The sequence below is a fragment of the Platalea leucorodia genome (genome assembly GCF_965183815.1).
Source record: "Platalea leucorodia genome assembly, chromosome: 14".
Classification (NCBI taxonomy): domain Eukaryota; kingdom Metazoa; phylum Chordata; class Aves; order Pelecaniformes; family Threskiornithidae; genus Platalea; species Platalea leucorodia.
In genome coordinates, this window is record NC_138836.1 from 7,662,848 (window position 1) to 7,680,047 (window position 17,200).

The 17,200-nt window shown below is 49.7% G+C and overlaps 1 protein-coding gene across 1 annotated transcript in view; it reads left to right on the forward strand.

Moving 5' to 3' along the window:
• RGS9 (regulator of G protein signaling 9) overlaps nucleotides 1-15,239 on the forward strand; it is a gene marked incomplete at its 3' end in the record, with an annotated part of 34,813 nt that extends 19,574 nt beyond the window's left edge. Inside the window, exons 10-19 of the mRNA XM_082326647.1 lie at nucleotides 1,744-1,773; nucleotides 2,452-2,513; nucleotides 4,860-4,973; nucleotides 5,973-6,088; nucleotides 6,580-6,667; nucleotides 7,181-7,319; nucleotides 8,354-8,439; nucleotides 9,722-9,839; nucleotides 13,162-13,556; nucleotides 15,083-15,239. Of these exons, the coding sequence (XP_082182773.1) occupies nucleotides 1,744-1,773; nucleotides 2,452-2,513; nucleotides 4,860-4,973; nucleotides 5,973-6,088; nucleotides 6,580-6,667; nucleotides 7,181-7,319; nucleotides 8,354-8,439; nucleotides 9,722-9,839; nucleotides 13,162-13,556; nucleotides 15,083-15,239 (1,305 nt within the window). The remainder of the gene's footprint in view (nucleotides 1-1,743; nucleotides 1,774-2,451; nucleotides 2,514-4,859; nucleotides 4,974-5,972; nucleotides 6,089-6,579; nucleotides 6,668-7,180; nucleotides 7,320-8,353; nucleotides 8,440-9,721; nucleotides 9,840-13,161; nucleotides 13,557-15,082) is intronic.
• Between the last annotated feature and the right edge of the window lie 1,961 nt (nucleotides 15,240-17,200).

The following is a 17,200-nucleotide window of genomic DNA, read 5'->3' on the forward strand; positions in this document are numbered from 1 at the left end:
GGCCTGGTTTGCATCTGAGGTTCCCCAAGGAGACAGTGAACTCTACTGTGGAGGAAATAGCTGGCCTGAAACAGAAACAAAGTTCTCTAAAGAGGACACTTCTAGGACAGTAAATGCAGTGAATTTCTCTGCACAAGCAGGTGATTTTTTTTTTCCTTCCATTTCCACAGTCTATCTATCTGAAACAATGATGACACTGTAGAAATGGGGGGAAAAATGGTGTCTGCATGGAAGCTGGCCTGGCATCAGGGGTGCAGCTAAGAGCAGAGAAGGGTGAAAAGCTGTTCCTTAGTCCATGTGTCCTCCATCATTTATACAATGTCCCAGGAGCCTTTGAATCAGCAAGGGAGGCTGTACAGCCCTGTGACCAATGATCCTGTTGTCCAAGGGCTTTTTCCTCCCCCTGATGTGTCGGCCCTTACACCCTCGCACGCAGTTCCTTGTGTGTGGCCAGCAGAGCATCGCTGCTGGTGCGGCTGCTGATTGCTTTCCTGTTTGTCCCTGCTGAGATTATGTGCACTGCAGTTATTCAGAGCTGGTCATGGTGTTTCCAGCAGAAGAAGCTTCCTCCCTTTGCAATGCCATGGTGAGGATTTCTGTTAGTACTACACTGGCCAGGCTAGATTTGTGTTAGGATCAGAGGGGCTGGCTTCACGGTAGTGCTGTACAGATTGGCTGATCTGCTGCATATCTGGCTCCTGCTGCTGAAATGGTGAGTGTGCCCTCTCAAAACCAACCAAGTTTCAGCAAAATATGCATATTTTTCTTCCATATAGAGAACAGTTTCTCCCTCCTGAGCAGGACTAGTGATGATGGTTAAAATGCAAAAGCAGATCTGCACCAGTGTCCCCATGATGGTCCCCTCACAAAGCAGCCCTGGGAGAGCGTCTCGCCTTTCCCAAAATAGGGGCAGGTCAGGGTGCAGGTTCTCTGGTGAGAAGCAGGGAGAAGCAGGCTGCCTGTGGCATGCGATACCAGATGCTTCATCTCTCATCCCTCACAAACTGCACTTCACCAAGGCACTCTGCAGACCCACGACTGCCACAGGGTTAGTTTGATGGAATAATTCTGGGATGCAGATCTTGTTGGCTAAAATAGGAGATGACAAACTGAAACACTGCATAAGCCTTTCAAGGCTTGCTGGGAGCATCCCTGATTTAGGCTGTCTTTCCTTCTCCCTCCTCAAGTTTATTTCACACAAAGTAACTGTGCTTCAAAGGAAGCTGTGTGAATAAACACCCTGCAGTTAATTTCTTGCCTTCAATTGCTTGCTCATTTGTGGATGACATGTAACATAGTCTGAGTTATTCAAATCACAACGTAAGCACCCTTTGCACAGCAGATACTGCTTCTGAGGCTTTTAATTGTGGTGTTTATATTTTGCAATGTGTTGGTTCCTGTCTCCTTTAGCTAATATTGAATGATCTAATCTGTGTCTCGTAAACGAATCTATTTTAGCTCTATTAGAATAACCCCTTAATTGAAGGCATACAGGCAGCCTGTGATGGAAGAAGCAATGCTAAACAGTAACTACAGCTAATGGAACGATTTACGGTGTGTGGATGCTCTTAGCTTTGATGATACCCTGATTAGTTGAGCTGCTGTGTTTGATTTTTAATTGTAATGAGAATTAATTGGAGAGCGCTGCACAATGGTAGCCCTGCAACAGTGTTTTCATGTCTCAAAAAAGGCAAGTGAAAGCACCCATCCCAATGTAATGATTTATGTTTCTTTATTTTACAGAAAAAAACTATGGATGTTTATAGGAGAGAGGTAAGTAAGTGGTCCTTCCCTCACTTCTAGGTGTTCATCCTGTATGTATTGCTTACACCAGTGTTGCATGGGGGCTCAGAGCCCCCTTTGCAGGTGATGAGCTGTTTTAAAAACGCCCGGGTTTGGCTAGCAGAGTACCTGCCCGTGGAGCTTTTGGTCAATGTGCTTTCAGGCTGTTTCCTGCCTCCGCGCCTCCCGCTGCAGGCAGCCAGCAGCTCTCCCAGCGACGGGAAGGCTCAAGCAAGGACAGACACCAGGGCTAAAATCCAATAGATCAGAATTAGTGGTGGGGAAATCATAGGAGATACATCCGCTGGCGCCAGTGTAGAGACAGCCAAGGATCAATGATAATTACATACTAAATCATCCAGAGCATTTATAGGTGCCTAAAATGGTAGCTATTATCCAATTTTTATATAGCATGGGGAGTTCTTTTTAATTACTTGCAGATTGCAAAAAGCTTTTCTGACATTTGCAATAATCTTGGGGAAAAGAGCCATTTTACTAAGACAGTTTAGGGATTCTCTGATTCCTTGGACATCCAATAATTAGGGAAGAAGCAGTCCCTGTTGTAGTTAGCCTCACTACCTGGGAGAGGGCATATTTGAGGTTCAGAGAGAGACGGCCTTGTCTTCAGATCTCATGCTCCTAACCATAGACGTGTCTGATCCCTCTCAGATCATGTACTATCAGCAGGCCATCATGAAGTCCAGAGTGAAATCTTCTGTCTCTCTTGGAGGGTAAGTCAGTCGTGATTTCCTTCTGTCCACACATTAATTAGTCTCCAGCGCTCATCACCTAATGAGATGATTAAGCTATCTGCTCTGGCAGCTGGTGACTCAGTCAGGGGAATCGATGTGTGGCCACACGCAGTGTTGTTTGTGCTGTCTGGGCTGTGTGTTGCCTGGGCCAGGAGGCATAAGGCAGAGGAGGGGTCAGAGTCCCAGTCGTGATGAAGAGCCTCCCTCAGAGCTAAGAGGAGCTTTGCTATGAATGTCTGTAGAGCAGCGCCAGCCTCTTGGTTCAGATTCCCTCTGAAATCAAGAGATGTTCAGGCTGGTCAGGACTGGACTGTGGTGCTTGGGACCCAGCACAGCTCTGCAGTCTGGAAAAGCAGCTGTGTGGAGGCTGCCTTGCGAGGATGCAGCAGTGCATCTGTCCTGTACCTGTTCCTGCGCGGGATGAGTAAGCAGCGGAGACAAAGTGACCCTCCTGTCCCTGGTCCCCAGCCTTCTGGGCTGGATTCAGCCCCAGTGAATGTTCTTGCTTGTATGGTGATGCTCACCCGAAGGCAGCAGAGCTGGGGCAGTCTCTGGTTGTTCTGTATTCTGAAGGAACACACGCCTCTCCGTGAAAGTCCAAGCAATTAATTAGCAATGCCTCTTCTCAGTAGGAGTGTTTCCTGATCAGATTGTTGATGAAGCCAATTAAGCGCAAAGCACCCGGTCCTAGCATTAGCCATTAGCATGTTCACCACAGGCATTTCTTACCTGGAATCTTATGTGCTGGCCAGTTGCCTAGAGGTGCAGTCCACACCACCAGTCTGTTTTACATAGTCATTGCCACCCAGAGATTCATATCGAGTCTGAGATAACAAGGTGCTCAGGCCTGTTCCCTGGGAGAAGACAGTCGTGGATGAATGAAATGGGAGGAAGAGTCTGCGAAGCAGTGCTGTCTTCTGAGAAGCACAGCTTGCAAGGCACCAGCAGTTCTGCTCATTTCATCTGTCACTGACTCCCCGGTCACTTAAAACTCTCCTGCCTCAATTTTCCAAACTGTGAGCTGGAGCTGGGGACACCTGACTACCTTCCAGGAATTCTGTGGTGCTTAACGGTTTGGCAATGGAGCTTTTCACACATTAGTCCTAGTCTTCTGATGGATAATGCCTATCACCTAGATCAAAAAATCCTCAGGAAATTTGGATCTCCGTCTCAGCTGCAGGATTGGGTCCAGATCAAATTATTATTGATGAGGATAAGAGCAACAACTAGATAGTGTGCATGCATCAGAGCATTACATTGATTTAGGAGGAGCTGCAAAGCACTAATCATTAAAAGGACAGAGCAATGTTACCTGAGTTGACAGGTTTAGATTTGTAGCTTGATTAGAATATATGGATTGGAGTGAATTATGCAGGTGCTGAATGCCTTGGCATTTCCAGTGAGAAGATAGGATCGAGCACTTCTGTGCCAAACCTGTGGTATGCTTTGTGCAGTAGCACTGTATAATTGCAGGATCTATGCCAAGGTGCCTGTTAGCAACAGGCCCTTGGACAGTGCGCTCCCAGCTTTGAGCACATGAAAGCAGTTTGGCGTGGAAGGAATTTTAAATGCAGAAACCAGATGATTTTTTCAAGAATGAAAAAGGGAGGAGAAAGCTAAAATTCCAGGACATTAGTGAAATCAGTTGTAATTACAAGTCTGGACAACTTAGAAGGTAGGAGAAGTGTTTGTCTGGTTCCTGCTAGGATAGAGACATTTTTGCTTTGTGCCGAGCCCTCAAACTCATTTGCAGAGGAATGAGCCGTGCGGTAGGCGAGCAGAGGAAAGGAGAAGCCGGGATGTGCCCTCAGCACTCCCTCACCTCTCCCGGGGCTCCCTGTGCTCTCCCACGCCCCGTGGGAAGGCTGCAGAGCACCCACCCTGAGCAAATACAGCGCTTGCTTTCCTCTTCTCTGGCACTTTCCTCCCTGTAACGTGTGGCACAAAATAGCACAGGATCAGGCCTTTGCCAGTTGGCTGGAGAAGGAGACAGAAACCATTTGGGAGCTTAGTCCCACTTCCTTGAAATGAAGAGGCAAAAGGAGGCGATGGAAGAGAGTCTTGTATCTCCCAACACTTGAGCTGGCAAAATCACTGCTTTGAAATACAACTGGGAGATTCCTGGTTTGGGAAATGGAAAAGATGAACTGTGCTAATGAATCAGTTTTTCTAGTAAGGCAGGGGCCACACTCCAGATCCCTGTGCTGATAGGGCTGCACCTCTGCAGGTATCCATAGTCTGTGCAACCGTTTATTTGGTTGTAATGGGGCTGGCTGCAATTCTGCTTGAAAATTAGTATTTTGATTCTGTTGGATTTACTCGCAGGCTTGTGAAGTACTCCGAGCAGTTCCTCTCCAATGATCCTATCCTGTCTGGATGTCTCCCCAGCAACCCATGGATAACAGATGACCCTGAATTCTGGGATCTCAATGCAAAATTGTATGTATTTGTATTCTCTTGCCATCTTGTGGTTTACACTGACCTTTATGCTGATAGAAATCAGAAAAGGGAACCATTGATTTCATCATGATATCTGGTCTCTGATCATGAGCAGGGAAGCGTTCCCTTTCTGACACAGCTTGGCCATGCTAAAGAAACTCTCTCTTGGGAATATTCTGGGCTGAACTTCCAGCATTATCTTCTTCAAGTGGAGCCTTCCTTAACATTACAGAAATCCCTAAACACATGATGGGAGTGTGCACTCAGCCCCTGCTGAGTGGGTGTTATCCTCCCCTTGGATGAGTGAAGTCCACTTTTACTAGCACAGGAATGGAATATGACAATTTACACTTAGGTATAGCACTTGGTTTAGCATTAACCTTACTAAATTAGGTGCTGCCAATGGTGTAGCAATTCAGGCTTCAACTACTGGCCCTTGGCCTTTGCAGACACCTCAGGCTGCTTTCTTAGGAGAGAGTTTGGGCTGGAGGCACATACTGGCGGTCCGTCCCTTCTCTGAGGTCTCCCTTGGTTTTCCGTTCAGATAGTATTTGCTAATTATACAGCAGCATCTCTGGGCTTGAAGCATACAACATATTACTGGTTCTCATTTGAGACCAGCAATCCTGTTAGAGTGATAATATCCCATTAGACAGCCCCAAAGGATACCTTCACAGAATGTCTTTATGAGAAGCAAAGCTTTGGGCAACAACCAGTGCCTCTTCCAGAATGGGACTGAGTCAAACCTCTAGCAAAGCTGGGCTGTCATTGTGAGAGCAGCATAAATCCGAGATAAATCCTCATCCCACTGTGTACCAAGTTGTTTAATTATGGCTTACTTAGTGGGCTGACTTCAGGAGCTCGTTACAGCATTCCGGAAAACAGAGAGTGCTGAGAAGTCTCTTGGCATTCCAGCAAAGGGCATTTTGGTTTTAATTAATCTGCCAATTAGATGGGCCACATGAAACTGGCAGTGCTGTTTGTTTTCAACCTGTGCAGAGTGGAAATCCCCACCAGAATGCGTGTGGAGCGATGGGCCTTCAATTTCAGTGAGCTGATACGAGACCCGAAAGGTCGGCAGAACTTCCAGCTCTTCCTGAAGAAGGAGTTCAGCGGTGGGTCTGCTGTGTTTCTGTCTTTGTCCCTGCCCGGGCCACGCAGCAGGACGCTGCACAGCTGAGACAGCAGTGGTGGAAATCCGTGCCTTTGTAGTAGGTGCTGTCAGCTGAGACAATGACAAAGTCACAAAGCGAAGGCAGTAGAAGTGACTTTGGAGGCAGTGGCTGTGCAGCCAGTGCATGCAATACCATCTAGTGGCACAGGACACGAAATACAGCCCAGGGCACTCCCTGTGCGGGGGGACTGCTCCCAGGCAAGCCCCAACGGGCTGAATTCACAAGCTCGTACAGGTGTCGTTTGTCCCTGAGCAGAGAGCGGGGGAAAGCTGTTTCCTCCTTCAGTCCCAAGGGGATTTTCAAGGTGACTGTAAGAATTGGAGAGACTGGGCCAACACATATTGGGTCGAACAAATTCAGTTTAGGAGTTCATAAATGGGACTGTGTTTTCCTCAGTCTCGCTCTCTGCTGACTGCATCCTTGTTACGCAGGAGAGAATCTGAGTTTCTGGGAAGCCTGTGAGGATCTCAAGTATGGAGACCAATCCAAGGTCAAAGAAAAAGCAGAAGAAATTTACAAGTGAGTGTGATAATTTTACATTCTTAAACTCGTACATGAGTCCCATCACCTTCTTCCACACGTTGTCATTCTCAAAATGATTTATTCCTGAGACTTTTCTTTGTAAGCTGTCATCAAATGTAGCTGTCCTATGTCCCCACACAGGGAAAGAGCTTTGGAAGATCAAAGCATAAGTATTGTTTGTTATATAGTTACTTTTCCTCTCTGTTCTCCACTATTACATTTAGGTCTTAGCATCTAATTTAAGTAGAGGTGTGGAATAGCAAAGATCTTGGGGCTGCCACAAGGAGAGTGGAGAGACCCTTTTTGCTTCCAGTGGGCTAAAATTTGGTTTATATCGTGTGTTAACGGTGCAAGAGGAAGTGACTGCATGTCGTACTGTTGAAGAGGAGATTGACTGCCCAAGATCAGGACAGCAAATTGTAGTGGGGAGCTGAAGGGACTTTTCCCTTCATGCATAGATAGAGGAATTGTCCAGTTGTTAATGGCACTGTTGATTCCTCCTCCTTGCAGGCTCTTCCTGGCTCCAGGAGCAAGGCGCTGGATTAACATTGATGGCACAACAATGGGCATCACGGTCAAAGGCCTCAAGCACCCTCATCGTTATGTTTTAGATGCTGCTCAGACCCACATTTATATGCTGATGAAAAAGGTTTGTTATTTGTTTCCAAAACCTTAGGGGGATTCCAGTTCTCTGGGCCTTTCCGCCTTTGTGTGCTATCAGCTGTCACTTTCAAGTGGCCTTTGAAAATCCCTCAAATTTGCTGACTGAAGCAAGCACTGGTTCAGGCCTTTCTATTCTGCTGCTGCTTCTTCCCTCTAAGGCAGCATGTCCCCAGGGTGATGGAGGTCAGGTGTCTGCTGGAAGCCCTACTTTCTAATACCAGCTTGGTCACCAGCTCATTCAAAGCTTGAGCGAATCTTTTCACTTCACTCAGTTGGTACCACGTTGTGTGCCACGTCAGGTATCCCTGTGGTGGGATGCTTGATTCCAACTGGATTTCAGCAGTGGATGGGAAAGGTAGTAGCAATTGTGATATAACTGCGTGAGTTTTGTGCCAAGAGCATAACCAGACATAGCCCATCTCAAGTTTTACTGAGTTTTTTCACACATTTTTCTGCAGTTATGTTGATGGACATGCTTTTTTAGGTCTGATTGATGCAGCAGACTGCGGGCTGATGTCAGCATATAGTATGTCATGGCTTTCATTAGATCATGGTGACCACAAGTAACCCGTAACTCCTCCTTATGAGTGATACAAAATACACTTAGCAGGAAGGAGCGTTATGGGCCAGAGCAGCAGCTAATGCACGTTGACACTGAAAGCAGCAGAACTACACTGATTTTCACCAGCTGCTGAAAAGTTCAGCTCCTGAAACATGAGCACCTCACCCTGCAATGACTGTGAGACACCGCTGGCCTGGGCTCAGTTCAGACCTTTTGGTCTGGATCTTACCTGGGAAGCTTTATTGTGAGATGGAAAATCCTGGGAATTTTACACCAAGATGAAAGGGTATTGGTTTAAATTGCCACATTTGCCTGAATGATGCAAAATCCCTTGGGCTGCTGGGGGATGTTATCCAGTTCCCAGCCTTCCTGGCTCCTGAGCAGCTGTATTTGGTGGTGATTTTAATAAGGGTGTTTGCAGCCCATAACTACCAGTTTCTCTTTTTTTCTCCTAGTAGGACTCCTATGGCCGCTATTTAAAGTCTCCAATATACAAGGAAATGCTGTCCAAGGCTGTTGTGCCACAAGAGACTGTCAAAAAAAGGCAAGTGAAACTGGATGTAATTGTGGGTTTTGTTTTTCTTGTTGTAGCAAGGGTAGAAAAAGCCTCAGTTGCAGCAAAATTACTATGATTTAGATGTTCGCGTAATTAAATAAAATTTTTCACTAAGAAGATGCCTTGCTTTGAGACTGATGTTGCTGTTTATTTGTGAGCCCTTTGGAAGTGGCTTGTGTGCAGTCAGAATCGACTTGACGATTGCTCGGCTGCCTTGTCTGTTGGGTCTGTTTAGAAAGGCTGTGATTGTTGAATTAATCATGGCTCCTTTCCTGGAAGGAGAGAGCACTGTGTCCTGGGCACGGGAAAACTCCCGCCCACGGAACATCGGCTGCCAGCGATGACACAGAGCCACTGCAGGGTCCTCATGGGTTCGGCTCAGCTCTGCCTGGACAGAGCCGCTTACCCCCTGCGAAGTGAAGGTGACGGGCAGCCACACGGGAGCAAACAGCATCTTATCTGCGAGTGACTGCTGGCGCAAGGCAGACGGCCTTAGAAGGGGTGGGCTTGAAATGGCTTTTTCCGGACCAGGATGAAGGTTGCATAGCAAATTTAGGCCATTTGAACTGCAGTTGCTTCTTAAAGCTGAGCGTGCAATGTCAGAGCCAGACTGGGCGGTGTGCTTCTTTCTCTGTTCCTCTTCCACTGATCAACCAAGCAAGCAAGAAAGAGGAATCATGGACTTTCACACTATTGTTTCATCTAAAGCCTATTTCGAGTCATTGGAAAAAACCTTGCTGCTGTCTTGCCTGGGGTTTGGTTAGTTTTTCCCTGAGCCACGCATGACAAGGTCACTGGCAGATGTTGGTTGACCCCTGGTGACTACCTTCATGTTTGTCAGTGCTTCTTCTGGAGACAATACTCAGCATCCTGCGTAAGCTAGAGAGCTGGTACCTCATCCAGCGGTGGCTTGTTTCCACTGCTGCTGGTAATGGCTTCGCCGAAGCAGCTAGCGGGTGGGTTTTGGGGTATCACAGACACCAGGAACACCCATACTGGTCCCTGTCTTGATCTTACTGAGGACACTAGAAAAAATTCCACTGTTTGGGTTCACACCGAGTGTTAGTTACGTGCAAGGGCTTACAAGAAAAGGAGTAATGTACTGGTCGTCATCTGGCCCTGGAGTCCCTCAAGAGGACCAGGAACAGGACTGCCTTTATGCTTTTAGCAGTTCTGTAGCTGATGTGTGACACTGAGTCACCGAGTCCTGCTTTTAGTGCCCTTCTACTTTTCAGTAACGCCCTGCTTCTTTCTCTCACTCTCTGCCCAGCTCTGCTTTCCCGTTCGGACGCCGACACCTCCGCTCCAGCCCCAGTCCCGTCATCCTGAGGCAGCAGGAGGAAGAGGCCAAAGCCAAAGAAGCCGCCGCAACCGTGGACATCACGCAGGTCATGAGCAAGCTGGATCGCAGGAGCCAGCTCAAGCAGGAACCTCCCAAGTAGGCTCTGAGCCCCGCAGGGCACAGTGCAGGGAAAAGACAAGCCGAGGCTGGTATTGAGCTTCGTCTCCCCTTCCTGAAGGTGTCAGTGCTGCTTTAGGTTTCCCAGGCCGGCTCTGCCAGCAGCCTGCTTCCCGCACGTTGCCATGGCTTCTGGAGCAGCAGATGTCACTTCCCAGGCATGTCAGGCATGGGAGCGCTGCCGGAGCCAGGCCGCTGGCTGTGCCGGACTCGGGGTGCAGGGCCCCGGCTCCCTCCCTGCACACCTCGGAGCAGGGATGCCTTCCGGCTGCCCTGAGCGCCGGGGAGGTTGGGCAGCCCGGCTGCCTCTCCCTGCCTCCTGCTCCTCCAGGAGGTGGGGTGGCACAAGGCAGAGTAAAGCTCTGCCATCCCACTCATTTGGGTTCAAATCGGCCTTCCTCCGAGCAGAGGTGGACACCCCCGCAGGGAGTACAGTGAGGTGGCCCACCTCGGAGCAGTCCGCGCTGGCGTCCGTCCTCTCGGGGGGAAGCGCGTCCTCCCAAGGGGTGCACCCTGGGCGTCCCCAGAGAGGAGTGCACCCCTCACTTCAAGTATCCTGCGCCTCCTAGCCAGTGCAATGGAGCCACAGGCAGAAGAGCAGGGTAGACTTCTTGTGAAAACAGTAGGACGAGCATTTCTGAAGGTTTGGGTGACGCTTTGAATTTTAATGACACTCCCAAGTGCCCCCTGGCACGTTGGAGATGATCAGCGGAAAGCTCTGCTCTCCCCAGTGACTCCCCTGCGTGATGAGCTAGGTGTGCAGGCATAGAAAGCCATCTCTCGCAAGAGCCTGCAGGAGGGCTTGTGAGATGAAGCTGTGGCTTTGTGTTTCTTTTATCAACTCCTTCCTGCTTCTTGCCTTGTCTTTTTCCTGCTCTTCTATTTTCTGTTGTTAAAAAAAACCAAAACTAACAGGAGGTAGTTCCAGTTGTCCCTGGCTTGTAGCCCAGAGGCAAGGAAGAACCAGGGCAGGGGCGTTAAGAGCTGATTTCAACTTTACGTAGTGTTTTTTCATTTGCTCTGTCTCTTTTGCTCTTTAGAATGAGGCAACCTAAGCAACTACATTAGTGCTAAAGAGCTCAGGGAGATTCCAGGCTTTGCTGGGAAACCCCGGTGCGTCTGGACCAGGCCAATGATTACCAGAGGTGGGAAGATTCCTGCAAAGCCCAGTAAAGGGAATTAGTGGGACAGAAAAGCTTCCTTGTTTGTTAGAATTTAGGGGAAGTGGAGGGACTGGATGGGAAGGACTGAGCTCCAGGAAGCTTCTTCACTCCAGTTTGTATTGTTCATCTGTTTTTACTACTGGTATGGTTTTACAGGAAATGGGAGAAGGAGAAAGCTGGATGTGAGTGGGAGCCCTCAGGTAGCAGGGTGCATGCAGACCAGCCTCTCGCGAAGAGGGAGAGAGCCAGGCGATAGCTGTGTCTGAACAGCTTTGAACAGCGGTTCTTGCCCTCCCTGCGTGTGTTATCAGAGGCAGAATCAGGGCTACGTGGTCTGATCTGGTATCGCTGCAGAGCTGGTCTCCTTCGCTTTGCAGCTGAGCTAGGGAGATTTTTCATGACCTCCGTTAACCTAACGGTGATAAACCTTCTTAGAGGAATTGAAACCAAGTTGCATGAGTCTTTTGCTCTGATGTCAAGGTCTGTTTGCTAAGTCTCTGCTCTTATTCCCCATGGAAGCGATGGCAAATTTTGCAATGCTCTAAGGGTGAGCAGGCTCAGACCATAATTTTTTTTTAATTCTGCTTAAACCACGACGCTTTTTTTCCATCAGGTACTGAGCACCGTCAACCTGCCTTGACATAAGAGCACTGAAAGATATTCAAGAACTTGGCAGGGTTGGTCCAAAGCCACTTGGATGTGATGAGCTCTACGGTCTCTTCAGAGTTTGTATAACATGGAGCACTGAGCATGTTGGGATTGCCAGTATGTAGTAACATGTGGAAGATCAAGTCAGGGTATAAATAATAAATAACAAATCTGTGTGTTCCAGTCAGTCCCTCTGATTCTACTTCTGTTTTGTCTGCAGCTTTGCTTTTTATGTTCTCTCTATCCATTCCTTTCTCTGATTTTTCATCATCTCAGCTTTGCATCGCTGTCCCCCTGACACGGGTTAATGCTGCACGCTCTGGAGTCACTGTGCTTGTGAGACGCCAGTCCTACACTTGCAGGCAGAAGCTGGCTCTGTTCTGCCTATAGGCTGAATAAGCTGGCCTGACCCAGCGTACCGCTCCTTGGTCCCTTGCTGCTCAGTCCCTGAAGAGGAAGGTCGCCTGGTACAAAGCGTGACCACGGTACAAACTGAACTTCACTTTGTGCCAGCCAAGAAATTGTTTGTTTCCATTGGAAATCAGAGCAATATGTTGTTTCATTTCTTGGCCGTCGCTTTCATGCATTCATCTGTCTAATAAAAATAAATGTAGAAAATGAAAAAAGAAGAGAGTTCATCCTTCTCTGTCTTCTCTCAGTGTGTTCATCCCTCACTGTGTCATCTGTCTGCCATGCATGCATGCATTTTCTTTATGTGCCTCTGCTCGCAGCACTTCTTGGACACTTGAGCTGCATTTCATTTCTGCTGGGAGTGAGTCCTTGGGAAACGGCGGGGGGAAGCCTGGCATGCAGCATGTCCTCTGCTGATGAATCTACGCCCGGGCTTGTCCTGAGGGCTGAATTAGCCGAGCTGGAGACTTCACAGCACCAGCCAGGGACACTGGGGGCTTCAGTACAAGATGCGGCTTCTGTATTACAAGTCATCAGGGGTTGGAGCTCAGTGTCCTGTTTCTTCGCCACCACAACAGCCAGCACGTTGGTGCTTTGGGTGTGACATGGTTATGCCGTTTATAACCAAGATCACATGCTCGGGATAGCAGACTCCTCCGTGCCTGGAGCTAATCGTTGTAAGGAATGAGGCAAGCTGGCGTCTCCTACAGCATCCCAGTGGGTGTGGGGCTGGATCCATCCGCACCTGCTGAGGCCAGTAGCAATGACCCTGTTGCTTTCCATGGGCGAGTCATGACGCCTCCGCTCTCCCGCCGTGGGAGGGCAGGGAGGGGGCCGGAGCTGCAGGCGAGGGGGCACCAGCCCAGGCTTGGCTGGGGTGGCTGTCGGCTGCCTCCCGGCTGAGCCCCGTCTCTCCGGCAGCACAGGCGGCACCCGGCCCCTCTCCTCCTGGCAAAGCCTGGGGAGGCCAGCCAGCAGCGTGCCGCCCCCCCGGGCCTGACTCAGCCTCTCTGCTTTTCCTCCCCACAGCCGTGCCACCTCACCTCCCCGGCCCCTCACCCGGCTGTCTATGCTGGCACCGGCACCCCGCCATCGCCGCCTGCCTGCCTGCCCCCTGGCCCCCCGGCCCTGCCCCCCGGCACCGCCTGCCCCTCGCCCATCAGCGTGGCCCTAGACAGCACCGCGGGCACCGAGCGGGAGCGGGAGCCTGAGGGGGCCGGCCCCGGCCCCGGCCCCTTCCCCTCCAGTGGCGGGAAGTCCCGTGCGGCCGCCCTGTCCTTCAGCCGGTTCCTGAAGAGGGGCTGCTGGACCTCGCCTGTCTTTGCCACGCTCTCGCCCAAGTGCCTGGCCGTGCCCCACGGGAAGGTGCAGCCGCTGGGCGAGCGGGAGCGGCGGCTCTGCCCGGACGCCAAGGCGGTGAGCAGGTAAGCACCGTGCGGGCACCTGGACACCCTCATGAAGGGCTGACCTCCGGGACCATTTCGGGTTGTAATTAGCCAGAGGTTGAAATAGTATCAGCTGAGCCCACTGAAGTGGGCCTTGTGCTTCACGTTCCAGTCAGCTGTCGCCATCTTCCCCCCATGTCTGCCTGCTGTGGCGCCATGTGTAATGGCGGCTGCCAGGAGCGGGCACCGGCTCTGCTCCTCCCTGGTGTCACGGAAGAAAATGGAGGTGCTGCACCTCCCCGCTGGCCCCAGGGAGCAGCGGGCCGTGAGGCTGCTGGGGTACGGCTTGGTGCAGCCAGGGATGTGGCCTCTCCTCCCCCCTGGGGACGCCAGGCCCCTGCACTGCCTGTCCCCCTGCGGCCATGTCATTGCCCCGCGTCCCTGAGCCTCCGTGTGCTGGAGCAGGCCTGAGGCGGTGGTGGCCCCCTTGCATGAGGCAGCCCCAGCTCAGCGTGAAGATAAGTTTGCATCTGCCCCCACATCAAGAGACTTTGCAGCCCATGGGGCCTTCCTGCCCTGTGTATGTTAGCAGAAATTGTTGTTTGTCCGATTCGGTTATTTTGGTGGCTTTGGAGATAAGCTCGATGTCTTTGCACCAGCAAAGACGGTGAGACATTCAGGTACTCTGGGGTGGGGACCCCGTATATCCCTGAGAATCCTCCCCGCGAGGCTGTGCGGTGCTGCGAGCCCGGCTGACGGCTGCCTTTCCTACAATTGCATCTAAAAACCACCCCTGGTATTTGTGCTGCGGGCCCTAAATCACGGCCAGGCCTCTCAAAGCGTCTCTTCCCCTTGGCTCCTTGTGCTTGCTTTCTGTATTGGATGTGTTTTCTGATGAGAAATGGGCAAGGGGCCGTGCTGGCCATTCCTCTCTGCTGTGCTTATGCCTCCTGTTCATGGTGTAAAGCCCCCAGGGTTTACTTTTGATCCCTGAATTTTCAAAACCACTCATATATATTTGTGTTTGTTCTCGAGCACGGGTTCAGGTTTGGTTTAACGATTTGAAAGTCAGAGCAGATCCAGGAGTAACAAGGGTGGAGAAATCTTGAGGGAGAGTCGTGAAACAGTTGTCATTCCAGAGCAGGATGTGTAAGAATGGGGATTTTTTGCCTGGAGAGGCTGTCACTGTTGAAACCAAATCCTGGCCGTGTCCCTCACTAAGAGTAACGTGTCCTCAGCATCTTTTAATCCACCTCTGCTGCTGACCCAGTGGATGAGTCCACATTATACATTCAAAAGCACGAATCTGAGGGCTCCTTCTCCACCTGGCTCTGTGCTTTGGCTGTGCCGGAGCTGTGTCACACAGCAGTTTTGCTTCAAAGGGGTGGGAGTGCACATTTACTTCATTTTTCATCTCTGCAGGCTTGTGCCCAGGAGTTTTGCTTTGGGATCTGGGGTTTGAACGGTGGAAAACTCAAAGCGAGACTCCGTGCTGTGTGTTTGCTGTCTTGGAGAGCACATCAAAAAGTGCCGTACGCGTGATGAGTTTTTATTTCACAACACAGCTTCTTCCAAATAAAAATGGATGCTCCTTTGGAGAGCCGAATCTACCCCCTAGACTCTGAGAAGGGAGAGGACAACTGCCACCGAGCTCGTAAGGACTCTGCGAAGGAGGTGATCTGCCCTTGGGAGAAGCCCATGGAAGAGGGGAGAGCTGGGTAACAAGCAGCTCAGACATGGACCCTCTCTTTCCAGGCCTGAGACCACAAGGTTTGCCACGTACGGTCCAGTATATGGGCCATACTATTGAAGAAGTGCATTAGAGCCATCCTTCAGCATCGAGGAAGCTCAGACTACCACAGCTATGAATAACGGACCGTGGTGTACCCATCTGTTTGTAATTCAAGAATTTGAAGCATTTCTGGACTGGTTTTCTTTCCTATCTTTGGTATATTCAGATCTATTAATTACAAACTTCTTGATAAATGAACCTCATTTCTTGCCTTATAGCAGAGGGAGAATTTATGTGTATATATATATACAGATATATATATCCCGGGAAATGGTGTCTTATCTGAATTACTTGCTTGGCCATGAGGTGTCAGCACATTGTACACAGCACAGCTGGAGCAGAGCTTGCAGGCATTTTTCAGAGTAGGGCTCAGACTTCAATGCCAAGATTGGGGCACGTTTGTGTCCCCAGCTTGGGTCCATCTCTTATTATTAATAACAATTCTTTAATTTAAAGCAAGTTCATTAAGAGACAGGTGATTGCTGGGGAAAAAAAGTAAACCCCTCATGAGAAGCTGTGTATGTGGCATAGCATCATTCCTTAATCCGAACCAAAAATGATCCCAAAGAGCAAGCAGTGCAGGAGGAGAGCAAAGGCTCCAGAGCACTGCTGCAGTAGCTCCAGTTTCCCTTTTGTGGCCTCTCAGTGCTAGGATGGGTTTTGAAACCATGACTTGAACTGCACCCCAGCAACACCTGGGAAGATCCAAACCAAATCTGTGTTGGTGTTTTGGGTCTCTCTAAACTTAGACTCATGCATTGCCACAGTCTTTATTGTTAAAGACTGTTATTAAGAGTGCTAGGACGCTTTCCTTATGTCGTGTCAGTGTTTGAAGATGGTTTTTTTGTTCAAGTGGGGAGGGGTTTCCTAGATGTGTGCGATGTGGGTCGTTATTCTGTAATTTGGCCATGTGGCCTGTGACTTCTGATGTTGCTATTTGTACTTTCTAATTGTAAGTGGAGCTTTGCCTGTGTGGCTGATGTGGTTCATCATGCTGACTTCTACTGTTGGATTTAAAGACTCTCCTCATGCATGCTCAGTGCTCCCCACTTCCCCCGGGTCTGGGATGATGCTTCTAATCACAGGCCAGTTTGGGAAAATCAAGAGGCTGTTTCTGTTGCCAAAGACTCTTTCCCAGGGGAGGAGAAAGATGCACCGCCCCAAAGCAAAAGTTGAGCATGAGGGTGCTGCCCCACACTGCCCATGATGCTTCTCTAGTATGAATGCACATTTGCTCTTGCTGGCTTTGCTTTGTCAGAAGGGTCTGGTTCTGCTCTGGCAGTCATTAGTGGTGGCCACCTATTACTCACAAGAGACAAATGTGGTGTCTTTTGTGATTGTTTTTGTTAATATTGTTACTCAGCCGCTCCTGATGAGACACTGATAATGTATAATCCCGGAAACATGACAGGAAGACATTGTGATGTGTAAGAGTTAATAATATTATATTTAACATTATGTACATATTATAAAAGCTATTCTATAATTAATTTTTCTCTCATTGGTTTGGGGTTCCTCTTGCGCACCTCCTCACCTCCTGCTCCAGAAGCCAACAGTGGCCGTGGATCCGCAGTGTGTGTCTGCGGCTGGGACATGGGTCACGCACCGTGGAGTCAGTAAACACCGTCACGCAGAACCCAGTCATCTGTGGTTTCCTCCTCTCCAGCACTGCTGGCATGCGTGGAGCCGGCGTGGGCACCCAACACCAGCTCCCCAGGCTGGCTTCCTCACCACCTTGGCTCTTCGTGTCCTCAGCTTGCTGAGGAAGACATAGGTCTTGTCCCAGTTTCACAAGCTGATGAACACATGCGTTCTCCATGATGAACTTGGGCACTATTATTTATTATGTGCTTAGCAAGAGTAACATAACTGGTGCTATATAATACCCAGC